The sequence below is a fragment of the Protopterus annectens genome, chromosome 3.part0, assembly GCF_019279795.1.
Source record: "Protopterus annectens isolate FY-2018-M chromosome 3.part0, PAN1.0, whole genome shotgun sequence".
NCBI lineage: Eukaryota > Metazoa > Chordata > Ceratodontiformes > Protopteridae > Protopterus > Protopterus annectens.
The window spans coordinates 1,522,734,505-1,522,761,964 of record NC_056731.1 but is presented as its reverse complement, the minus strand read 5'-3'; the positions used below and the strand labels follow the sequence as shown (position 1 = coordinate 1,522,761,964).

At 39.9% G+C, this 27,460-nt stretch overlaps 1 protein-coding gene across 1 annotated transcript in view; it reads right to left on the bottom strand.

Moving 5' to 3' along the window:
- Positions 1 to 27,460, bottom strand: part of SMCHD1 (structural maintenance of chromosomes flexible hinge domain containing 1) — a 3,546,415-nt gene that overhangs the window by 1,910,590 nt on the left and 1,608,365 nt on the right. Inside the window, exon 22 of the mRNA XM_044065561.1 lies at positions 6,572 to 6,644. Coding sequence (XP_043921496.1) covers positions 6,572 to 6,644 — 73 coding nt within the window. The remainder of the gene's footprint in view (positions 1 to 6,571; positions 6,645 to 27,460) is intronic.

Below are 27,460 nucleotides of genomic sequence, written 5' to 3'. Positions count from 1 at the left end.
AATAAAATCTCTGACTTCGAAATGAGTCTTTATTTAAACACTGAAAATCAAATAAATGACCATTTTATTTATAGCACTGAAAGTTCTGTTATCCTAGCACTGTTTATTTTAACAACGCATGATCACGGAGACACACACATTTTAATGGGAGCAGTGTTGTTGGTCTCCTTTTCAGCCAGCGCATCAAAGCCTGGAGTTAGTTTTGTTGTGGCGATTCTCAGGATGGATCTGAGGTGTAGATCTGTTAACTTGGATCTGTGGCTGGCTTTGTTGATGTTCATGACACTGAAGGTCTGTTCACACAAAGGTAGAGCCAACAAAGCCAACATCATCTGCGCTTTTTTAGATTTGGAAACGCTGCATCATTGAGTGAAGCATAGAAGTCATTTAGTTTCAGAGAGCTGAACTTCTTTTAAGGCAGGGTCGGACTGAAGGTCGATCAGTTCGAGCTGAAGCTCCTCTGGAGCTGTTTCAGGGTCTTGTGACAGAGGAAAGGCCACCAATTGAAGTGACTTGTCAATTTTGTCGAAATCCAAAACCGACGGCAGAATTCTCCGCAGTGCATCCAGTGACTCACTGTATTTCTTTACTTTTGCTCCGGCCTCTTTCAGCGTGGCTAGTCTAGGAAAATGAGTGAATGACTTGTTCAAAATCTGCCTGGAGAATAAAGCCAGCTTGGATTTGAAGGCTTTCATGTTTGTGTACATGTCATGCACAAACTGCTCCTTCCCCTGCAGTTTCACGTTGAGCTCATTCAAGTGTGAAAATATGTCCGTAGCAAACGCAAAGTCACACATCCAGCTCTTATTGCTCAGCTCAGGAAATTCATCAGTCTTCCCCTGCCGCTTCAAAAACACGCCAATCTCCTCTTTGAGCTCCCACACTCATTGAAACACTTTGCCCAAACTCAACCAGCGGACACGGGAGTGATAAAGCAGGTCCTGGTGATCCGCATCAGTTTCCTCCAGGAACGCAATGAACTGACAGTGCTGAAGTCCCCGTGCACGTATGAAGTTGACGAGTTTCACCACAGGATTCACAACATGATTCAGCTGTAACACCGATTTACATAGAAATTGCTGGTGGATGATGCAGTGGAGGAAAATGACATCCTGGTCAGGGTTTTCATCTTTCACTTTATTCTGGATTCTCCTCAGCAGGCCAACGTTTTTTCCTGTTAAATTCGGAGATCCATCTGTGGTGACGTTAACAAGCTTACTCCAGGGAAGCTTCATGTTTTCGATGGCAGCAGACACCCGTTCAAACAAGTCCTCTCCCCGTGTTTGTCCTTTCAGAGACTCCATTGTCAAAAACTCCTCTGTTATTTCAAAAGTTTTGTTGATTCCTCGGATAAAAATGAGGAGCTGAGCAGTGTCTTTGACATTGTTGCTTTCATCCAGTGCTAAAGAATAAAAAGTGAATGACTTCGCCTTTTTGTTTAATCTGCTGGTGATATCTTCATCTATTAGTTCCACATGGCGAGTCACTGTCCGCCGTGATAAACTGATTCTCTCAAATTTGTCTTTGGTCTCCGGGCACAAAATACCTGCTGTCTCTACCATACATTCTTTTAAAAACTCGCCCTCAGACAGTGGTTTGCTGGCCTTTGCTATTTTGAATGAAAGCATAAAACTGGCCTTGGTACTTGACTCTTGAATGGCAGTTTGACGGTGAAAAAAACTTTGCTGAGCCTTCAAATTAGCTGCCAACTTCTCAGCAGAAGCTTCCCGTTCTTTTGTTGAGAGCTTGCTAGCATAATTAGCGTGCTTTGTGGCAAAGTGATGGCTAATATTATACTTTAAAAACCGCCACAGTTTCTTGGCATATCAGGCAAACAGCAGATGATTGGTGTTCAGTGAAAATATTTAGTTGTCCACTCCTTATTGAACACTGACATTCTCTGTCCACTTTCCTTTCTTGGGTCCGCCATCTTCATAGAGGGGCGGTGGGTTATCTACAAATATATCTAGAGTGCGCCATCTAGTGAGGAAACATCAGAATTGCAGGGGAAATAAAACATCAACAAGGTTAATTTATTAAATTTTTTCAAGCTTGAGGTCAATCAAAACGCTTAACGGGTCGATGTGGCCCAATGTAGTTTGCCCATGCCTGAATTACACCGATCTATCAATAACAGACAATTTTTTTAGTTTACTTTCCAAGGGTTTTCATTATGTTCCCCTTAGGCCTTCCCCCCATGGTTACAACCTTGATTGATTTAAAGCTTTTTATGAGGCAGCTCAATTTTAACTTATTGTTTAAAGATGAACGAAACTTTGAAAAGACTCTTACAAGAAAAAGCACCTTCAACCTGCCTGTCCACCCCACCATTAAAATTTTTGAGGAGTTGGTTGAGACTGACATTAGGAAACTTAAGGAGAAAGATTATTTTAAAACAACTGACAATATTACTGAGGATGAGTTGACTTTAATTAAAAAGCTCAAAATGGAGGGGTGTAGGGTTATGAAACCTGACAATGGGGGAGGTGCTGTCTTGAAGTACACCTGGGACTATGAGGCTGCCTTGCACACTGTGTTACAGGATACTGAACAATATGAACTTGTCTCAAGAAATGAGATCAATATAGCTCAAGCTAAAATAAATTATTCACTATATGATCATTTAATGCAAAATGCCATTAATGAAAAGTTATATAACTATTTATTAGTAAAAAAACCCAAGGTTGCCCAGATGTTTGGAATTCCAAAGACACACAGGAATTTGAACCCCCTGAAATTTAGACCTATAGTTTCAGGGGGTGGAAGTGTCAGAGAACCCTTAGCCAAATTTATCGACTTCTCCTTAAAACAACATGTAGAGAAAATTAAACACATATGTAAGGATTCATGGGACTACCTCAAAGGAGTGGATCAGAGTTTATTTTTACCTGAAATGTTTATGGTCACTGTGGATGTGGTCGACTTATTTCCTAGTATTCCACACAACACAGGCCTGGAGTGGTTAGGAACTTACTTATCTAATGAAGTCCAACTGGGGGCCAAGTTTACTAATTTAATTCTGGAATTTATGGAATTAGTTCTAGAAAATAACTTCATTCACTTTAAGGGGGAATTTTATCATCAGAAAAAAGGTGTGGCAATGGGTGCCTCTTGTGCCTCCATGTACGCAAATTTGGTATTACACCAATGGGAAAAAACATATATTTTTACCAGTACATGGTATCAGGACATCTTATACTATAGAAGATTTCTGGACGATATCTCCTTTATGTGGATGGGAAACGAACGAAGTTTAATGGAATGCATAGATTACATCAACAGGACGACCACATTTTTTAGTTTTACTTATAACATCAGTAAACACCAACTCGATTATTTAGACATTTCACTAGTGAAGGATTATTCAAATAGTTGTTTTCAGTCTAAGATTTACAGGAAAAGCACTTTTTCAAATGCATTCCTGAATTACCACAGTGGACATCCCTTCTATCAAAAGAAGGCGATAGTGAAGGGTCAACTAATTAGGGCTTCACGAATGTCCAGCACGGACAAACTTTTCATTGAGGAAGTTTCCATTTTAAAGGGATTCTTTATGGACAAACAATATCCGGAAGCCCTGGTAGAAGCACTAGTTGTAGAAATTTCTGAGAAGAGGGCAAATAAATATCCTCCTTTATTGGGGGTGGGGGTTAATGAGATGTCCCCAAACCCTTCAAAACACATTTTACAAGGAAAAAATAGTTTTATACACACTTGCTCCAACAACTCAGATCAAATCGAGAAGATTATCAAGAAATATTGGCCCATTCTCAGACTTCAGGAAGATCTTAAGAATTCTATGCCCAGTTACCCCTCTTTGTTAGGAAAAGGGCAGGAATTTGAAAGAACTTTTAGATATTAGGTTAGAGGATCCACAGAATCACAATAGAAAGAAATTAGGCACTTATTCCTGTGGGATGTGCAAGCAATGTCACGCTATGCTAAATTCGGGGTCCTACTACCTTCCCTCTAGAAGATTTAAGTTCCGTTCCAACAAACATTTTAACTGTGGATCCAAGGGTGTGGTCTATCTTGGTTCCTGTGTTACATGCCATGCTTTTTACATTGGGAAAACCGAAAGGGTGTTTAGGAGAAGGGTTTACGAACACTTCAATGACATCAATGTAAGGAAGGAAAGTAATGCCTTTTATAAACACTCCTTGACGTGTAAGGACATGGACATAAAGTTTATGGTGTTGGAACAGGTACAACCGGATATAAGAGGGGGTAGTTGGGAGTCAAAATTAGAATACCGTGAGCGATTTTGGCAGCTCCGGTTAGACACTACTAGATACCCAGGTCTGAATGACACCCTCAACATCACTAGTGTTTTGAAATTGAGACAAGCTCGTCTATAACACAGTTTAGCAGAACATGACATCTATTGTTTTATTCACTTTTGAATCCATAAGATTTTATAATATGATATATGGAATGTTATACATTGGCAACTCAGATAAGAAATGTTTTACAATGCCAGTTAGTAACTCTAGGTTTTAAATTGGAGTTTTGATTTCACCCCCGATGGTTAAAAGGGGTTACTGCACTTATTTGTATTATAAAACTATAAAAATATTTTACAGAATTGTTTTATGACATATTTTAATAGTTTGTATTCAATTTCAAGTTCATTATGCTATTCAGTAGTCAAGATATTTTTAGAAAATGAATTATTTTTAGAAAATGAATTATTTTTAATGATAATAAGAATGTATTTTAGAATTTCCTTATATGGTGATTTTCCTGTTGGGAAAGGTTCACAGGAAGTCATGTGATGATTCTGGAAGTATTTAATGTGAATGAACTTCCAGCAATGTTGTTTGCCTTGAGAAAGCTCGCATGTGGTCGAGTGAAAGCGCTTGGATGATATTGTGGATTTTTACTTTGCCTGGTTACATTAAAGGATCTTTTTGGAGACCTAGCAGCTGTTTGAATTCTTCATCTGCTTATTTTGAAAGCCTTTGTTTACTGTGCTAAGCTCATGACTTGCACTAAAGATGAACAGCAACAGTACAGAAGATCTGGAGAGACAGAACAAACTATGAGGTAAACACACCATCCAAAGCCATTAACCTGACGGTAATAATTTACCTGGCTCATGAACTGTATGAGTTTTAATTTCGGTTTCTTGCCTATGTATATCCCACTTGACTTTTGTACACAACATGCTTGATTCTAACCATAATGTGCTTTAATAATGTTCATGTTCAAGTGTAGAGGGATAAAGTCCTGACTACACTGCGAGCATACACAGTTTAGGTGGCACCTCACAGCACCTACAGCAGTTGGTCCAACAGAATGGGAGTGAGTAGCTGCTGCATGCTTGCCCTTCATGGAGGGGAAAGAGGTGGCTCTGTCTCACAAAAGGTAAAACACTTACTGGTAACCACTAGGTGTTACTTAGAGTAGTTGGAGCCTGTCAAGCATGTCTGGTAAGGTGCATCCCTGCAAGGTAGACAATGGGAACCTGACATGCAGAAATATGCTTCCCTTCAGGAGACAGCAATGGCAGAGCCTGGAGGAGCTGCCATGGAGGAAGGGGGGCTTGTAAAGGAAACAAAAAAGTGTAAATACATTCAGCAGGATACAGGCTGCTAGTTGAAGTACTACAGAAAACAGCTAGGTATAAATCATCAAGCAAAACAGAAAAGGGTAAAATAAGAATAAATAAATTGAATACCACCTTCTAAAATAAAACAAACTATAAACCTCTTGGAATTTATTTTTACATGACAACTTATATTACTAATAAATCACTATCTTGCTCACTTTTATCCTTTTACTTGCTACAGCTGATAATCAAGGAAAGTTAAAATTCAGCACTGACAGCACTTCTTGTTTTGCTCCTCCATATATTTTTTCCCAAATTCACTCAGGTCATCTGGGCCTCATTAAATACAGTGGTTATATCGTCTACATTTATTTCCCTTTGGTCCATCACACTAATGTACACTACTTTCAATATTTAAAATGAGTCGGGAGATGTGGACTTTCAAAACAGAAGTTATGCTCAAGTCTGTGTAGTGTTTGTGACTGGCATGTGAGCCTTAAACTCAGTCATCTACTTAATCAGCTTTTCATTCTTACCTCTACCCTTCTCCCAGAACCTGCATACAACACCATGGAAGGAAGTCTGTGCACGTGAACATGTGCGTGCACACACACACACACACACACACACACACACGCACCAGTATATGCATGAGTCCCCCCCAAGATGAGTCTTACTTACTGACGTTTTTGGACCAAGGGCTACAATTGTTTCACCAACAGGACTTGGACACATGACAATATTGCCTACATATAAAGAAGAGATGGCCTTGTACACTCAATACTCTCTACATCTCTTTTGACTGCTGGCATCAATAGCTTTTTCCCAAATCCAGGTCAAAGGTGACAAACATGCTTAATCACTGTAATATTAGAACTGTTCCACATTTATTCCAAAATTGATATATCTTTTGCAAAAGCGCACTGCAGATCGTCATCCATGTGTAAACAAACAAAATGTTAATCATACAAATGTATCATTATTCTTCGAAAAATATTCAATTGCACAGAAGCAGCTTACCAGGCAGTAATCTGAACTTTAAGATTTGAGAATTCTCTTTCAAATCTGGCAGGATTACCTTTAAATTAAAGTTCTGTAAAGAAACAAAAATGCACATTTTCAATGAATATCACTAAACAATAAAGTTTATCACTAGCATGGAGCAAAAAGGAAAAAATATTAAACAGTATGGTCACTTATTCTTTCTCATTGAGAAAACCATATAAAATATCAAAAAAGTGGCAGCAGCATGTCTGATACAGAAATTATCTTACAAATATCCCTCCCCCCAAAAAATAGTTCCTCATGTTTTATTAAACCTGTTAGCAAACAACTTTAACCACTAAAAATAACTATATACAGGATTAAGACTTGGCCTGCAAACATAACCAAGTTGCTATGTGCTCGAGACTTCTATGAAATTCACCTAGTAAGCACAGCGAAAAAAAGCTTGAGAGGTCAATCTCAGCAGCAGCAGTGAGAACACAGAAACTTGGTTATGATCAGACAGACACACTCATAATTTCTGCACTACATGGTGCTTTAGCTGCTTCCATATATATGAAAATAAATGTATGAACGCAGTATTTCACAGCTATGAATCTATAAAACACCACCACAAAGACAGTATCCAGAAGTTGTGTCCCTCTGATGAACAAATGGCTTTAAAAGCTAAGACACTTCACTCTATCACACTTTCTATGACAATGACTTGTTTTTAAGCTGTTTTAGATTGTTGTCAATGTTGGAGAAGCACAGTGATGCAGCTGATAGCGCTGTCGCCTCACAGCAAGAAGTTAACCGTTTTGATTCTCGGATGGGGCGCCTTCTGTGTGGAGTCTGCAAATCCTCCCTGTGTTTGCAGTTTTCCTCCTGCATTCCAAAGACTTGCAGTAAATGGACTGGATACTCTAAACTGGCCATAGGTATGTGTATACAACCAAGTGTACGGTATGGAAGAACAGCTGCAGCAGGGCTAGACAACCGGTTGGTGTGAATCTTGGCTCTAGACGACAGTCACTGTTGACATGACACCCCGAACCCATGTGCAAAAACTGGAAAAAGGGGTTGTGGATGGATGGTTCAGTGGTGCCTAGTACTATTCGCTGTTAAGCTCTAGGACAACACTAAGTCAGAAAAGTAGTTAAAATTGTCTTTTCTTGAATTCAGATTGTAATTGTGACACTGCATGTGCTGCAAAATAATTGTCTTTCAATACATTATGTTACATAAAACTGAAAGGAGAAACATTTTCTGTTATGAGCTCAGGAAGAAAGGCTAATCAGGACTGCTACTTTTCTTCCCTAAGTGTTCCTCTACAGGGAATTTCAACTGAAATTAGAAAGTGATTCTTCACAATGAAATTTCTTCTGATGTTTTTCCTGAAAAAGGCAGCACAGTTGACATATTAACTTCCTCAAAGTAATCCAGAACCTGTAAAGCTATGGCACAGAGGTGATAAAGCTCAGACTACAACCAAGGTGACCAGATGACCAGACATGGGGACCTGCTGTCACTCGCTTGGAAAGGACAGGAGAGGTGTGGCTCTGCTGTCTTGGCTCTTCTGGAGGAGACTGCAGCATCACATGCAAATGGGGCACAGTTACCTTGCTGAATCCCTAGTGGAGAGTGAAATCTCTAAGACAGTGCTGGTGTCAACAGAAAGAACAGTTGTGTAAAATCTTACAACAGTAGATGTCCTTCTCTTTACTGCTGCAGTATCCTGCATTTTAGGGATTTCCTCTCAAGGATAGTCCAATGGCTGGCCTGTACAACAAAGCCTTTAGATCTTGCATGCACTGTACATCACACATATACTCCCTGTATGGGATGTACGGCAGAAAGGTGATGTACAGACACAGTCATCAAGAACTTCTTTGCCGCCAGTCCAAATGACATCACTCATTGGTCTGACCACCCTTTGCTGTGCTGATACCTAGCCATTACATTAAGTGCCTTGTTAGGGTCTTTATTTCTTACTTATTCTTGGTCTTTTTTTTTGGGGGGGGGGTTACCTTGGAGTTCATGTCATCCAACAAGGAAAAATGTCAGCATGGGAGGCAGATTTGCCACAATTATCATCATGAACAGCCTCTCTTTTGATTGGGGTGCTTACCACAACCAAACTTGCTGTCGTATTTGTAAGGCGCTTGTGGCTAATACGCTTACAAGCCAGTGGTCTTCCCTGGCCATTTATGTTGAGAACCAGTGATTTAAACAGTTGGCCCAGGGTAGCATGGTGAAATCAGTTAACCCCAAGGCACTACTGTTAGTCTGCCAGACATGAGCTAGCCTTGGCAGGAGATTCCTAAGGTGGAGAATACTGCAACAGTGACACAGACAGACATCACAGCTGTCCTGAGGGGTTACATCACCACAAAAAGTGGATAACATGCCTCCCTTAACCCAGCTGGATAAAAAGTCTTGGGAGTGCTACTGGGCATGTATAATAGGATAAGGGCTGTAAATAGAAAAAAAAACTTAAACCACTCCAATAGCAGGCTCAATGACATCCCACTCTCCTCTTTGTTGTCTCTCACCCCAATAATGGGGAAAGAATGGGCCAGATGACAGAGAGGGTCTGACAGGTGGGAGGCAATAAAGGCAAAAAACATCTGAGAATCCAAACTGGCATTCTCTGTCATAGGAAGAGGTGAAGAAGAACTAATGGATGCAATGAGATGATTTAAGTTGTCACCAGAAGCAAAATACAAGAAAAGTTCAGCTGTATACCGGTAACAGTAGATGCTCAAGCTCCTCATTGCTGCAGTAGCCTTTAGGCTATATGGCTTGTGCCCTTGCCCAGGACACAACCATTTAGCTCCCAAAAGTTCTGTCTCCCTCTCAAACCTTCAGTCTGACTGCTGACCGGTCAGCCTGTGGGGGGAAATCAATAGTCATAGTTAAGACTTCTTCTGGACTTTTTTGCCCAAAAGTTAAGGAAGAGTGTACTCATCCTGAACCACTAAGACATGTAACAGCAAATAAATTTATATCCCAAGAAATAACTATATACAAAAGAAAGGGGGTGGAGGGTGGGTGCAGCTACAGTAGCAGTGAGGAACTCCAACACCTACTGCTATGAAAAAGTGCAACTTACACAAGTGTACCATGTTCACTCCCACTGCGGCAGTAGCCTTTAGGCTATTATGCGTTGATTACTAAAGCCAAACCTACCTGGGAGGATGAAGGATATAGATTCCAAAAGCCCCTGGTGAATGGTCCTTGCAAAGCATGTCATAGATCTAGAAAAATAATTCAGTTTGTAATGCCTTGTAAATCTAAATACAAAGGACCATACAGCTGCTACTAGAATACTTCTAATGTCCGCCCCTTTCCAATATGCCATTAAAGCCAAGGCTCTAATAAAATGAGCCTTTATACTGCCAAGAGCTAGTTTACCGTGGTGGGAATAGCGAAAAGTAATAGCAGAAGATAACCATCTTGAAATAATCTATTTTAACATGGGTTTGTCCTTTCTTTGTCCCAACAGAAAGAAACAAACAGTTGACCTGCTTTTCTAAAGGACTCAGTTGTGTCAAGACAGTACCCTGAGCTGCCTCTGCACATCCATAGTATGTAGAATCCTTTCCCCCTGATTCTGGGGACCTTGCTAGAACACTGGGAAATTGATGGCTTGATTCCGAATAAACTGAAACAACTCTGAGCATGAACGAGGGATTTGTTCTTAACAAGTCCCTATCTCTATGGAAGCCCAGATTAGACTCGCACCATGAGAGCCTACAACTCAGATATTCTTCTTGCAGATGTCAGAGCAATAAGAATGGTTTTCCATGTAATGAACCTTAAGTCTGCTTGATGAGCAGGTTCAAACACAGACATGGTTAACTTTTCCAGCACAAAGTTAAGATCCCAGGAAGGAGCAATGTGTGTTTATGAGAAGGTATCGGGTGTAAAACTTCCTTAAGAAACTGTTTCACTAAAAACATAGAAGAAAGTGGAGGATCCATGGGCAGACATACTGAAATGGCTGCAATATACACCATGACAGATGAGTAAGAGAGGCTAGTAACTCACAAATATTTCAGCATCAGTGGTTCATATTCCCAGATAGGGCCCTGGTTATTGGCACAGGCACCAACTACAAAACCATTTCCTCTTGCTAACATAAGATTTTCTAAGCAGCAAGTTTTCTTGCCTCCAAGAGGTGCCTAAAAGGAATTAGAACTGAATCATCCAGGCAGTAAGTTGAAGATGTTTGAGATTGGGGTGTGTCAAACTCACAGTCTTGTGCAAGTAGGTCCAGTTTGTGTGGAAGCTTGGGGTAATCTACCCTTGATCAATTTCATAAAAAGGGAAAATCAATGTTGCTTGGGCAAAAGGAGGTCATCACAATGGCCTGTGGGGAGTCTTTCTAAACCTTCAGAATTACACTGTATATCAATGGAAATGCATAAAAAACACCCCCAACCACAAGTGTGCATCTGTTTTCCTGCCTGCAAGGTGTACTTATACAGGATTTGTTCAGTTGTCTGTTCTGAAAGGAGGTGAACACATCTATTTGAGGTGTTCTTATAACTGGCTCAGTTCCTGGAAGACCTCTTCATACATTTTCCATTTATCAGGGTCTGTCCTGGTCTTGATCCTGCTCATATTCTCTGCCACTATATTTTGCTGTGATAGAATTCAAGATGCATGAAGGGCTAAGGTGTGTTGAAGATATACCTCCCCAAGCCATCACAGCCAGCCTGCACAGAGGGTGTGACCTGGTACCCCTTGCTTGCTTGTATACTACATCACTGTGGTGTTGTCTGTAATCACCTGAAGATGTCCATGGGACCACATAAAATGGAGATTTCAAGACATGGATCACAGCCAGCATCCCTTTGACACTGATGTGCTTTGGTCTGTCTGAGGAGTTCCACAGGCCTTGTACCTTTAACATCACAGACATTGCCCCAGCTGAAATCTGAGGTGTCTGTAGTTCTAGATTTGTTTGGAAGTAGAGGAGAAAATGGGAGACCTGGATTTGCTTCTATTGGTAGTTTCCACCAGCGCAGTTCCTTTTTTGTCAAAGTCCGATATTGGGATCTGAAATTCCACAGGATGCAAATGTTGGGTCCATGAGTTTTCAGAAACCATTGAATTTTTCTCATGTGCAACCTGGTGACAGGAATGAGAATCACAGAGGCATTGAGAACTCCAGGATCCTGAGATACTCCCTGGCTGAGGTCTGAGACAGATATAAGAAGCTCAGTTTCAGATAAAAATCCAGCTTTTCCAGTGTCAAAATTATTATTTTTTTTTGCTGAAGGATGTCTTTGCCTAAGAAAGACAATCCTGTGTGAAGTGGTGAAGGACGACATTTATTTGGAACTTCAGTTTGATCAAAAGAACGGGGAAAAAACATTGTAACGTCTCGACATCTGGGAAGACATCCTGCAAAGGTAAGTAAGTAATCTAAAAAGGAAATATGCAAATGCCTTTTAGTCTGCAATTAGCTATATGACCAGAACTAGACAGACTGGAAACCCACCTTAAAGCTGTAGATTACCCAAAGGGTAATGCAAAGAACTGATAATGTGACCCAGACACACAAAATCTGAGAAAATTCCTGAAGCCTTTGGCTATGGTAATGTGATTATGTGCATCTTTTAGACCTAGTGTTACCAAAAAACTTCCTTGAGGAATGAAAGGTAACATTCTGAAGGGTCATCAACTTGAATTGTGGAACTTTCACAGAAAGACTTGGAAACAAAAGATTTAAAACTGGTCCCCAAGAAAACTCTTTCATTTGTACCAAAAACATTCTGGAATAGAATCCTTTTCCCATTTGATTTAATGGCACCAGTTTTATGTCTCCTAGGGTGAGTTAAGTGCTAGAAAACCAGATGAAAAACTTGGGTCGAGAGGAACTCCCCTGAATGGAAGTATTTGTATTCAGTGCCAATTCTATTCCTCCTGAACTACTTTTAACACCCAAGAGTCTGAAAAGAATAGTTGTGTAAAATCTTACCATAACCATAGATGTCCTTCTCTTCCATGTTGTAGTATTCTAGGTGTGGGATTTCCTGTCCTCAGGCAACTTGTACGTCAGCTTCTATACAAAAGCTTCAGCTTAGCTGCTGTAGTGTGCGTGGGATGTCACATGTAGGGCCATAAACCAAGGGGCCTTAAATGTGATGTCTGCACGCACAATCCTCAGAACTTGAAGGCCAGCAGGCAGAGAATAAGGCCCAGCGGAGGTGTGCCAGTTGTTTATAGGTGTGTAACTTGGAGACCTACTGAAATGTAGGTAGTACAGGATGGTATAAGACTAGGGGGGGACTGGTGGGCGGGAAGGAATGCTGCAACATGGAAGAAGAGGACATCTATGGTTATCGTAAGATTTTACACAACTATTCTATGTCCTTCTATTACTATGTTGCAGTATTCCAGGTGTGGGAGCATACCACAGCTTAAGAGGAGGAGGGTGGTGGTAGATGCAGAGGGTTCTACAACACCCTGCAGGACTGCTCTGGCAAATCCTGTTCTAGCTCTGGAAATTTGATCCAATTTGTAATGCTTGACGAAGGTGTGGATAGTGGACCAGGTGGCTGCTTCCAAAATGGATGCTGTGTCTAGGCCTTTCATGAAGGCCCTTGAGGTGGCCACAGCTCTAGTGGAATGTGCCTTGATTCCCATTGGGGGTTCCTTTCCGTGGTGACAGTAGCAGAAGCAAATAGCTTTCCTGATCCAGCATGCAATGGTTTGCTTGGAGACTGCCTTGCCCAGGGCTCTGGGGTGGAAGCAGACAAAGAGCTGGTTAGTCTTTCTGACAGCCTTGGTTTTGTCCAGGCAGACTCTACGTTGTCTGTGCACATTCAGGGAGTGCAGTATTCTCTCTCCTTCATTAGTGGGTGAGGGGAAAAAAGGTGGCCAGATGAATGGATTGGTTGAAAGAGAGATCATTGACCACTTTAGGCATAAAGGAGGGGTTGGTTGGCAAGAACACCCTGTCTTTGTGGAAGGCGGTGTAGGGGGGGACAGGTCATTAGAGCCTGCAGTTCTAACACTCTTCTGGCTGAAGTGATAGCCACCAGAAGGACAGTCTTCCATGTACACATCTGTAAGGAGGAAGGGACAGCAGGTTCAAAGGGATGTTGCATTAATTTCTCTAAGATGTAGTTAAGGTCCCAAGGCAGAGGGATAGGTTTCCTAGGTGGTCTCATATGCAAGACCCCTTTAAGTAAGAGCTTTACATCAAGCCTGGCCAGCAAGGAGGGTTCCAGGGGCAGGCAGGGTGATATGGCAGAGTGATGAACTTTTACAGAAGAATAAGAAAGGTAATTTGTTATCAATTAGCAAAAGTAGTTTAGAACCAGGGTAACCTCGGTAGAGCTGGGGTCCCTTTCCCTTTTGCAGACACCATTTTGCAAATATTTCCCATTTAGCCAGGTAAGATTTTCTGGTGGTAGGTTTCCTTGCCTCCCTTAGGACTGAAAAAGCATGTACTCTGAGTAGTGAAGTCTGAAAGGAATCAAAAGGTTATCACCAACAGAGTCAGAGAAAACATCTGTACCCTATGGGTGTAGGAGAGTTCCTTTGTCTTGTGACAGTAGGTCCACCTTGTAATGTAACTTGAAGTGACTACCATTGGTTAGTTTGTGAAGTAGGGGGGAACCAGTGCTGCCTTGGCCAGTAGGGAGTCATTAACAAGATTTTTGGTTTGTCGTCCTGGATTTTCAGGGGGACTTTCTGAATCAGTGGGAATGGGGAGGAAGGTATAAAGGAACTTCCCCTTGCAAGAGATGATGAAAGCATTCACTCTCCATGCTAGAAGGGAGTGTTTTTTTGAGCAGAACCTCCGCAGTTGCCTGTTCTGGGGGGAGGCAAGCAGGTCTATTTGTGGAGCACCCCACCAGTGGACTATGTCTAGGAAGGCCTCCCTGTTCAGCATCCATTCGTGTTGAGGCGAGGAGGCCCTGCTCAAGAGGTCTGCTTGGTGGTTGTCCTGTGAGGGGATGTAGACCGCCTGCAGGACTAAGTTGAGACGGAAGGTTAAGTCGCACATCAGCAGGGACAGATTGCACAGCTGCTAGGCCTTTGTTCCTCCCAGCTTGTTGAGGTACCACATCACTGTGGTGTTCTCGGTGACAATCTGGAGTACCCCTGGAACCAGAGGGGGGGGGGTGAAGGTCTGTAGAGCTAAGAAAATTGCTGTAATTATCCTGATATTAATGTGTTTGGCCTGAAGAGAGGAAGGCCACTTCTCCTGAATCTTATAAGAGGCCAGAGTTGCTCCCCAACCTGAATGTGAGGCATCTGTATGTATAATTTGGGTTGGGGGGCTGTAGTGGGAGCCCTGGGTACAATTTCACTTGCTGGATCCACCAGTTGATTTCTGTTTTCAGACAGGGAAGGAGGGGGATGGCCTGCTCTAGAGTATGTAGGCGGTTGGACCAGGTGTTCTTTAGGAACCACTGCAGCTTGCGCATGTGCATTTTTGCCAGAGGTAGCATGGGGATGGTTGCTGCCATCAAACCCAGGAGGTGAAGAAAATGCCTTGCCATCACCTTTCAGCATAGTAGAGCTTCCTGGAAGTGGGAAGTTAAAGACAGAACCTTGTCCTGAGGTAGAACGGCCTTCACTGTCTGTTCTAATTCTGCAGCCGAGGAAAATCTTGTCCTGGCTTTGGATCAGAGATGATTTGGGGAGGTTGATGGTGAATCCTAGATTTTGCAGAAGGGACATGGTGAAATGTACATGGTTTAGTAGAGTATCCCTGGAATTTGCCAGAATCAGGATGTCATCCAGACAACTGTGAATTTGTATCCCTTTAGTTCTGCAGAAGGCAATGGGTGGGGCCAGGCACTTTGTAAATACCCTGGGGGCCGTGGATAAACAAAAGGGCTAGGCAGTCCATTGGAAATGAGAGGAAGGGCCAGAGGAATGCAGGAATTGTCTGTGGGAACTCCTGATGGGTATTGTGCAGGTAGGCTTTCTTTAGGTCTAGGGTGACCATAAAGGCCTTGGCTGGAATGAGAGGCAGTAAGGTGGGGAGAGAGGATTTTGAAGAAGGGTACCCGAATATCTAGGTTTAGAAAGGACAGATCTAAGATGGGTCTCCAAGGGCCATCTTTTTTGGGTACCAGGAAGAGACAGGTGTAAAACCCTTTTCTTTCTTGTCTCGGAGGAATGGGCTCTATGGTGCCTAGTTGTAGATCATCTGCCAGAACTTGTGGCATGAGATGGGCCTGGTTTTTGGGGAGGGAAGGGATGCCTCCTCTGGCTGGCTTCTCTCTCCAGGATAGGAATTACCCTTTATGGATAATATTTAAGACCCACTGGTCAGAAGTGATGGATTGCCAAAGGGGGAGACAGTGGGAAAGGCAGGCTGAGAGGGGGAGGTGGGCAAGGCAGTCACGCATTACTGGGGTCTCCTCTGTCCCAAAAGGGCTGTCTGGGTTGCTGTGGTGGAGCAGAGGATCTGGAATTAGTAGGTCTTCTGGCCCCTCTCCGTCTTACAAATGTGGCTTTAGCAGAGTAATTTCTGTAATACGTGGGAATGGGTGACACCAGCAGGTGCTTAATGTCCTGGACCTCTTTGCTTTTTTCTTGTAGATTTTTAAAAAAGTCAGTGGATTGTTTTCCAAACAGCACATTGTGGTCCAGAGGGGCGTCCAGGATTTTAGCCTTGAAGTCCTTGAGAAGGTTCTGGAGTCTAAAGCCATGAGTACCTCCCTGAGGGCTGAAGCAGATGCTGCAGACCTGGCGGATGCTTCTGCAGCATTGTAGCTGCACCTTATGGAGTGCCTGGCTACCTGTTGGGCCAAGGAAAGTTTGGATGAGATGTCCGTCTTGCTGAGAGTGTCAGGCAAGGAATCTAGCATGGAGGAGGCTTGAGAGACCAAGTCTAATGCATACTTGGTCATGTGGTATGATACGTTATGGCTCTGAAAGCCAAAGTAGAAGAAGAGTACACCTTCTTCCCCATCCTATCTATGTACTTACTGTCCATCAGTGGGTAGTAGGGAGGCAAAAGGCAGCAGTCTGGATTGCTTATCTGCTGTGGTGGCAATAACAGCTGGGACCGCCATGGGTGGCTTAACTAAGAATTTGTGGTCCTCTGGTACTTCATAGAAGCGATTAGAACACTTAGGGGCCGGAGGCTGGGAGTCAGGGGCCTTAGAGGCCACATTGAAGGCATCCACGTAAGCAGGCAGAACAGGGGGAACTGCTGAAGGGGAGGGTGATTCCACTTGCAGCAGTTCAAAGTACCTTTTTTGAGTGTCAGTCATTTGGGAAGTGTCCCATTTAAAGTAATCCTTCATCTTAAAAAGCCAAATGCAGTGCTGCTATCAGTTGAGGCAGGAGACTCACGTAAACATAAAAGAGAGCAATCCAAATCCAAGTGTGTGACCCTCCAGTGGCAATGAAAGCAGAGATTCAAAGGAACTTCAAATAAGATGCATTCATAAAAATAATAAAGTTTATTCCAATGAGTGGCAAAGGCTTCTTCAGACTCTTAAAACAATGAATAAAACTGTTTGAATCATTTTTAAACCATCCTTAAGCTTCCTATTGGACATTACAAATTGATATGTCACATGTTATCTTGTCTTAAAGGAACAGATACTCAAAAAGTTAACATAGTTAAATGCAACAATATTTAGAAGGAATACTTCCAAATATACAATTAATGATCAGAATGTCCATGCAAATAAGTAAAAATATGCATATACCCTGATACATTCTAAAAATAAAAGGAGCATTGTGCTTGGTCCTATATCATTCTACAATCATTAAAAACTGTTGCTACATTCATTAAAACCCTGAACATTCTCTCTCCTCATGGTGTTAAAAACATTAAAATCCTTAGATAAACAGCAAGTTTTATCGCGTTTCAATATCTAGCATCTCTACTAAGATAGTGGTGTGTCGAATGCTACTTTGCATATATCAGGTTAAAACTAATATAGCGAGAACTCTGTACTAAAAAAAACAACATAGCGAATGTAATGTATTTCGCGATGTGCCTCATCAAGGAGTCAGACCTCATCATATCGGTGAAAGGCTGTTGTCCAAGATTAAAAATTCCACAAATAGGAACCTCTTAGATTCCACGTAAAACAAACTGTTTACAAGTTGTAAAGTGCCGTGTGCTATAGGAACTCTGAATGCAATTGAGTACAACATAACTTCATGCGCTATGGTAACTCATCGTGCGGTGAGCACGTTCTAAGCATCTAAGTACTGAACAACAGAAACAATGTTTAAATTTCTAAGAAAAAAGGTGAGCCTATATTAGTGCTGTCCTGTGCCTAAAAAAGACAGTATTTGTAAGCACGATTATGCCCTAGAAGCATATATTGATCACAAAGTGTCACTATTTAAAACAATGAAAGCGTGTACATATTAATGAGTACACTTATTAAAGTGTTAAGCTGAACATGGCAGAGATGGCATTAACTAATACAAAATAAAAAGATAAAACAGATAAATAGTGGAATGCTAGGCGTAACACATAAAAATTGACACAATAAAGCTTGAAATTAGCACAAAGCACACATATAATAATACCTAAGTATAAAGCTCCATAGATGATAGGGTCCTAACTAGTAAAAAGCAACTACTTCCATGTACATCGTTGGTGCTAAATATAACAACATTCTAAGTTAAAAGGTCAAATGAAAAATAAGAAGAGATAAACAATCAACAATACTAAGCCTGTACCTAATGATAAAACAAAACTATCTATTGATGTATGGGGTACCTAGCTCAGTCGTAAAATAAATTCCAGCTACAGTGAACAAATATATAGACGTATATGCATGCTTGTATATACATGTGTATATATTTACACACATGCATGTGTAAACTATGCCCAATAACCACTAATATATTTAGGTGGTGAAAGGAGGGATGAAAAACATACTAGTATGTGAGGTATGGGCTCAGAAGTAAGGCTAAAACAAAAGGTCCATCAGTTCCTGGGATTTGATACTAAGAACACATCTACTTGTGGCTATAAAGCTCAGAACATTAATACTATGAAAATAATTATATTCAGTCTACAAGGACTGATTCTTACACTGATTTACTATAAAGTGACATCAATACGTAGTTTTAAAATTACCTTACTACTCTATTTAGGTAATAGTAGGTTAAGTCATCTTCGTAGTCTTCTACTTCTTAAAAATGGTTTGAGTTGCACTTTATCATTAAGCCCTGGTGACCTATCAGACCTTAGTCTGATAATCCAACGTGTCTCCTGTTCTAAGGTTTTGTTGATTAGATCACCACCTCTAAAACCCACGCTGACTTGTTCAATAACACAAAATTTAAAATTATGATTGGTGCCTGCTGTTGTATTGTGTCTAGCTAGGGCATTGGTCTCAGTACCTATCCTAATGTGGTAAATATGTTCCCTAACTCTTTCCTTAAGTGATCTATTGGTTTTGCCAATGTAATAGCTTTGCAGGTTATACAGGTGGCCATGTATACCACATTCTTACTTTCACAGTTAGTGTTAGTTCTGAAGTTATATGCGTGGCGTAACAGGATGCTCAAAAGTGGTATATTTATTAATGTAGATGCATTGATTACAATGACCACAGGGTACTGTGTTTCTATCATTTATTGGTCTACTTTTCCCGGATGTTTGGGTCTACATAAAATGCTTCTTAAATTCTGATGATTCTTGTAGGTTATACGTGGTGTTGGTCCTACTACCTCATTGACATCCCTATCGGTTCAGTATTCCCCAGTGTCTATCCAGGGTTTTCACCTCCAAGTTCATTTTACTGAAAGTGAGGTTGGTTCTAATTTCAGTTTTAAAGGCTTGGACTCTTCATACTACCTTCATGTGCCATAAAGTAAGGTTTAGCAGTACTCGTTCTTAGGCGCTCCACAGTTCTGACCATTTCTAATATTTCATTTTCTTTATAGCCCCTTTCTAGAAATCTATCCTTCATGTCCTCTATTCCTTTCTCATAGAACTCTTGTTGTGGGTTCAACCTTGATACTCTCATGAATTGTCCTTTAAGGACATTTTGGAATACATGTACAGGATGCATACTGTTTCTGTGTAGTATGTTGTTTCTTTGGCAGGCTTTCCTATGAATGGTTGTATTAATAAGGCCATTGGACATCCTGAATACTTCCACATCCAAAAATGGTATAGTTTCATCTGAAAAATTCATGGTGAATTTTAAAAAATCCGTAGTGTTATCCAAATAAGAAACGAAATTCTTTAAAGAGGGTTCATCACCCAACCAAATAAGGAAGAGGTCATCTACAAAGCGGCAATACATACCAACAAATTCATTGAAAAGTGGATGGTCATATAAGTGAACATCTTCCCACCTAGCCATCACTAGGTTGGCGTAACTATTAGCACAAGATGTGCCCATAGCTCGCCATCCTTCTGTAAGAATATGGATTCTTGAAAAGCAAAAGCGTTGTTAGTCAAGACAGTCTCAAGTAACAGAGTTATAAGATCAACTTTTTTATCCGAAAAGTCGGAATGTATCTTCAAATATTCTGTTAACATTCTTATTCCTGTGTCATTAGGAATTACAGTGAATAAACTGACTACGTCTAGTGTCACAAAAAGTAATGTTGCTGTTCACCTAAAGGTCGAGTTTGAGAGTATAAATCTAAGAGAAACTGTTTGCTATCTTTCAAAATATTCCTATTGTCATTGACTAAAGGTCTTAATACACTTTCCAAGTAAATAGATAAGGGTTCAGTGACCCAACCTTGCCCTGCAACAATGGGTCTGAGTGGTGGATCTACGCTGTTTTTATGGACTTTGGGGAGTCCCTGTATAATCGGGATGATGGGGTTGTTCACCTTAAAGTACTCATAGAGTTGTTGAGTTATGTCCAGAGACATAACTAAGTCATCAAGGTATTATAAACACTGAACACCATATCTATTAAATTGTCCTTAGTTAGTATGGAGTAAGTATTGCTGTCATTTAACATTTGAAACATTTTGTTAGTGTAGTATATATCATCCATGATGACCACGGGCCACCTTTATCAGCTGGTCTTATTATTATAGAGCTATCATCTTTGAGTGAATACAATGCTTGTCTCTGCTTATAGTTTAAATCGTCCATGTCTTGAAGGTGTTTTCTCCTGATAGCATTTGTATATGTCATTTTCCACTACATTGCCAAACACTTCAATTGTTGGGTGAAGTTGAGACACCTCACTGCTATTAGGTCGGTGCTTATTCTTAACTGCATTGTCATCAAACTGTCCAAACTCTACCCTCACTTGCAAATTACGAATGAACATTTTGGTTTCTATAATAGTGTCCACTAAGTCACTGTTCTTAGTGGGAATAAAACTTAGTCCTTTATTTAGGACTTGTTTCTCATACTCATTTAAAACCCTGCGGAAAGGTTCATGATCAATGATTCTGCCTCCCCACATTTTCTTTATCGTGGGGCCTACTTGTTCCTGCTGATCCTTTCCTCTTCTGTCTCCCCTGCTGGTTGACCTTCTTTTGTCCAAAAATGATTTTGTGCTATGGGAGGGGCAGGTAATATATTTGTATTCACAATAACACTATTTGTTTTGGTCTTACCACTGCTGCACCTGACCTCTGTACATCCGTAATGCAGCCTATCAGACCTTCACCTACAACAGTACTGTTAACTCTCCCATTTCCTTGTGTCCTGTTAGGGCTTACATTGTCCGTTTCTAGATTATTGTTTGCTGTGACTGGTTGATCAGATTCTGTGGTTACACTGGTACCTAAAATGTCAGTGATATCACTCTGCTTATTGTTTAAATCAATTCTATTAAATGATCTACTTTCTGAAGTATCACTGCGTGGATGTCTATCAGGATTGATTATAGGTGTGCTCAGTGTGGCATTCACAAAATTGTTACCTGTTCTACCTGGAGGCCTCGTGAGGCATTTGAGCCCTGACTATAGTGTAAATTTGGATTCATTTCCCTAGGCCAGGTGAATACATTATTGTTCTTAAAATCTCTTACATCCCTGGTAATCTTAGCTTTCTTTTGGTCTAGCAACCGTTTCTCTAAAAACAAAACATCTTCAATTACTTTCCTAATTTTCCCATGCACATCTCATTGTTAGCATATTTACTTTCAAAGTCTTTAAACAAGTTATTTACAGTCAATCTCAGTCTCTCCTCTTCAGGCAGATGAAACTCAATTAAGAGTTTCATATAACTAAAACTCAACTCCATGTTGAGTTGCTGCCAGCGATATAGTAAGTCTGGTAATGAGGTACCAGATGTAGGCATCTTCAGTGTGAGGTCAGCGAGGTATAATCCGTTTGTTCAAACAACTTTCAAAATAATGTCTTTGAACTTGTAGTTTAACCAATTTACGAAAACATACTCTAAATCTTGTAAGTCTTTAACAGAATCCATAGTACTCACATCAGTTCGGTGACTGTCCCTACATCAACAACTGGATTAAAATCCAATAATGAATTGATACTTCCAGATACACAAGTCTTAAATCTGTCAAGGACATTAGAAGTATGTTCCGCGTGGTACATATGGTAGTTCAATGTTTATGCTGCTAGTTAAGCCATCCTTACTTCCTGCAGCACTGACCAAATAAATAATACAACTCAAAAAGCCAAATGCAGTGCTGCTATCAGTTGAGGCAGGAGACTCACGTAAACATAAAAGAGCAATCCAAATCCAAGTGTGTGACCCTCCAGTGGCAATGAAGCGAAAAGCAGAGATTCAAAGGAACTTCAAATAAGATGCATTCATAAAAATAATAAAGTTTATTCCAATGGCCAGCTTTAGCCAAAGGCTTCTTCAGACTCTTAAAACAATGAATAAAACTGTTTGAATCATTTTAAACCATCCTTAAGCTTCCTATTGGACATTACAAATTGATATGTCACATGTTATCTTGTCTTAAAGGAACAGATACTCAAAAAAGTTAACATAGTTAAATGCAACAATATTTAGAAGGAATACTTCCAAATATACAATTAATGATCAGAATGTCCATGCAAATAAGTAAAAATATGCATATACCCTGATACATTCTAAAAAAAAAGGAGCATTGTGCTTGGTCCTATATCATTCTACAATCATTAAAAAACTGTTGCTACATTCATTAAAAACCCTGAACATTCTCTCTCCTCATGGTGTTAAAAACATTAAAATCCTTAGATAAACAGCAAGTTTTATCGCGTTTCAATATCTAGCATCTCTACTAAGATAGTGGTGTGTCGAATGCTAAAAACTGAAATTAGAACCAACCTCACTTTCAGTAAAATGAACTTGGAGGTGAAAAAAACCCTGGATAGACACTGGGGAATACTGAAATCCGATAGGGATGTCAATGAGGTAGTAGGACCAACACCACGTATAACCTACAAGAATCATCAGAATTTAAGAAGCATTTTATGTAGACCCAAACATCCGGGGAAAAGTAGACCAATAAATGATAGAAACACAGTACCCTGTGGTCATTGTAATCAATGCATCTACATTAATAAAGATACCACTTTTGAGCATCCTGTTACGCTCAGCACATATAACTTCAGAACTAACACGAACTGTGAAAGTAAGAATGTGGTATACATGGCCACCTGTATAACCTGCAAAAGCTATTACATTGGCAAAACCAATAGATCACTTAAGGAAAGAGTTAGGAACATATTTACCACATTAGGATAGGTACTGAGAGCAATGTCCAAGCTAGACACAATACAACAGCAGGCACCAATCATAATTTTAAATTTTGTGTTATTGAACAAGTCAGCGTGGGTTTTAGAGGTGGTGATCTAATCAACAAAACCTTAGAACAGGAGACACGTTGGATTATCAGACTAAGGTCTGATAGGTCACCAGGGCTTAATGATAAAGTGCAACTCAAACCATTTTTAAGAAGTAGAAGACTACGAAGATGACTCAACCTACTATTACCTAAATAGAGTAGTAAGGTAATTTTAAAACTACGTATTGATGTCACTTTTATAGTAAATCAGTGTAAGAATCAGTCCTTGTAGACTGAATATAATTATTTTCATAGTATTAATGTTCTGAGCTTTATAGCCACAAGTAGATGTGTTCTTAGTATCAAATCCCAGGAACTGATGGACCTTTGGATACGTCGGCTTTCTTGTTTTAGCCTTACTTCTGAGCCCATACCTCACATACTAGTATGTTTCATCCCCTCCTTTCACCACCTAAATATATTAGTGGTTATTGGGCATAGTTTACACATGCATGTGTGTAAATATATACACATGTATATACAAGCATGCATATCGTCTATATATTTGTTCACTGTAGCTGGAATTTATTTGACTGAGCTAGGTACCCCATACATCAATAGATAGTTTTGTTTTATCATTAGGTACAGGCTTAGTATTGTTGCGGATTGTTTATCTCTTCTTATTTTTCATTTGACCTTTTTAACTTAGAATGTTGTTATATTTAGCACCAACGATGTACATGGAAGTAGTTGCCTTTTTTACTAGTTAGGGACCCTATCATCTATGGAGCTTTATACTTAGGTATTATTATATGTGTGCTTTGTGCTAATTTCAAGCTTTATTGTGTCAATTTTTATGTGTTACGCCTAGCATTCCACTATTTATCTGTTTTATCTTTTTATTTTGTATTAGTTAATGCCATCTCTGCCATGTTCAGCGAACACTTTAATAAGTGTACTCATTAATATGTACACGTTTCATTGTTTTAAATAGTGACACTTTGTGATCAATATATGCTTCTAGGGCATAATCGTGCTTACAAATACTGTCTATTTTAGGCACAGGACGAATATAGGCTCACCTTTTTTCTTAGAAATTTAAACATTGTTTCTGTTGTTCAGTACTTAGATGCTTAGAGCGTGCTCACATACGTTGAGTTACCATAGCGCATGAAGTTATGTTGTACTCAATTGCATTCAGAGTTCCTATAGCACACGGCACTTTACAACTTGTAAACAGTTTGTTTTACGTGGAATCTAAGAGGTTCCTATTTGTGGAATTTTTAATCTTGGACAACAGCCTTTCACCGATATGATGAGGGCTGACTCCTTGATGAGGCACATCGCGAAATACATTACATGCCATGTTGTTTTTGGTAAAGGTGCGCTTACATTTTTAGTACAGAGTTCTCGCTATATTAGTTTTTAACCTGATATATGCAAAGTAGCATTCGACACACCACTATCTTAGTAGAGATGCTAGATATTGAAGCGATAAAACTTGCTGTTTATCTAAGGATTTTAATGTTTTAACACCATGAGGAGAGAGAATGTTCAGGGTTTTAATGAATGTAGCAACAGTTTTTAATGATTGTAGAATGATATAGGACCAAGCACAATGCTCCTTTTATTTTTAGAATGTATCAGGGTATATGCATATTTTTACTTATTTGCATGGACATTCTGATCATTAATTGTATATTTGGAAGTATTCCTTCTAAATATTGTTGCATTTAACTATGTTAACTTTTTGAGTATCTGTTCCTTTAAGACAAGATAACATGTGACATATCAATTTGTAATGTCCAATAGGAAGCTTAAGGATGGTTTAAAAATGATTCAAACAGTTTTATTCATTGTTTTAAGAGTCTGAAGAAGCCTTTGGCAGCTCACTCATTGGAATAAACTTTATTATTTTTATGAATGCATCTTATTTGAAGTTCCTTTGAATCTCTGCTTTTCGTTTCATTGCCACTGGAGGGTCACACACTTGGATTTGGATTGCTCTCTTTTATGTTTACGTGAGTCTCCTGCCTCAACTGATAGCAGCACTGCATTTGGCTTTTGAGTTGTATTATTTATTTGGTCAGTGCTGCAGGAAGTAAGGATGGCGAAAGCAGCATAAACATTGAACTACCATATGTACCGTTCTGGAACATACTTCTAATGTCCTTGACAGATTTAAGACTTGTGTATCTCGAAGTATCAATTCATCATTGCACTTTAATCCAGTTGTTGATGGAGGAACTGATGTGAGTACTATGGATTCTGTCAAAGACTTACAAGATTTAGAGTATGTTTTTAAATTGGTTAAACTACAAGTTCAAAGACATTATTTTGAAAGTTGTTTGAACAAGCGGATTATACCGACCCCCCTCTCAGTACTGAAGATGCCTACATCTGGTACCTCATTACCAGACTTACTATATGCTGGCAGCAACTCAAGATGGAGTTGAGTTTTAGTTATATGAAACTCTTAATTGAGTTTCATCTGCCTGAGGAGGAGAGACTGAGATTGACTGTAAATAACTTGTTTAAAGACTTTGAAAGTAAATATGCTAACAATGAGATGTGCATGGGAAAATTAGGAAAGTAATTGAAGATGTTTTGTTTTAAAGCAGTTAGAAAGCAGTTGCTAGACCAAAAGCTAAGATTACCAGGGATGTAAGAGATTTTAAGAACAATAATGTATTCACCTGGCCTAGGAAATGAATCCAAATTTACACTATAGTCAGGGCTCAAATGCCTCAGGCCTCCAGGTAGAACAGGTAACAATTTTGTGAATGCCACACTGAGCACACCTATAATCAATCCTGATAGACATCCACGCAGTGATACTTCAGAAAGTAGATCATTTAATAGAATTGATTTAAACAATAAGCAGAGTGATATCACTGACATTTTAGGTACCAGTGTAACCACAGAATCTGATCAACCAGTCACAGCAAACAATAATCTAGAAGCGGACAATGTAAGCCCTAACAGGACACAAGGAAATGGGAGAGTTAACAGTACTGTTGTAGGTGAAGGTCTGATAGGCTGCATTACGGATGTACAGAGGTCAGGTGCAGCAGTGGTAAGACCAAAACAAATAGTGTTATTGTGAATACAAATATATTACCTGCCCCTCCCCATAGCACAAAATCATTTTTGGACAAAAGAAGGTCAACCAGCAGGGGAGACAGAAGAGGAAAGGATCGTTAGGCGAGCAGGAACAAGTAGGCCCCACGATAAAGAAAATGTGGGGAGGCTGAATCATTGATCATGAACCTTTCGGCAGGGTTTTAAATGAGTATGAGAAACAAGTCCTAAATAAAGGACTAAGTTTTATTCCCACTAAGAACAGTGACTTAGTGGACACTATTATAGAAACCAAAATGTTCATTCGTAATTTACAACTAAGGCTAGAGTTTGGACAGTTTGATGACAATTCAGTTAAGAATAAGCACCGTCCTAACAGCACTTACGTGCCTCAACTTCACCCAACAATTGAAGTGTTTGGCAATGTAGTGGAAGATGACATATACAAATGCTATCAGGAGAAAACACCTTCAAGACATGGATTTAAACTATAAGCAGAGACAAGCATTGTATTCACTCAAAGATGATAGCTCTATAATAATAAGACCAGCTGATAAAGGTGGCCCGTGGTCATCATGGATGATATATACTACACTAACAAAATGTTTCAAATGTTAAATGACAGCAATACTTACTCCATACTAACTAAGGACAATTTAATAGATATGGTGTTCAGTGTTTATAATACCTTGGATGACTTAGTTATGTCTCTGGACATAACTCAACAACTCTATGAGTACTTTAAGGTGAACAACCCCATCATCCCGATTATACAGGGACTCCCCAAAGTCCATAAAACAGCGTAGATCCACCACTCAGACCCATTGTTTCAGGGCAAGGTTGGGTCACTGAACCATCTATTTACTTGGAAAGTGTATTAAGACCTTTAGTCAATGACAATAGGAATATTTTGAAAGATAGCAAACAGTTTCTCTTAGATTTATACTCTCAAACTCGACCTTTAGGTGAACAGCAACATTACTTTTTGTGACACTAGGCGTAGTCAGTTTATTCACTGTAATTCCTAATGACACAGGAATAAGAATGTTAACAGAATATTTGAAGATACATTCCGACTTTTCGGATAAAAGTTGATCTTATAACTCTGTTACTTGAGACTGTCTTGACTAACAACGCTTTTGCTTTTCAAGAATCC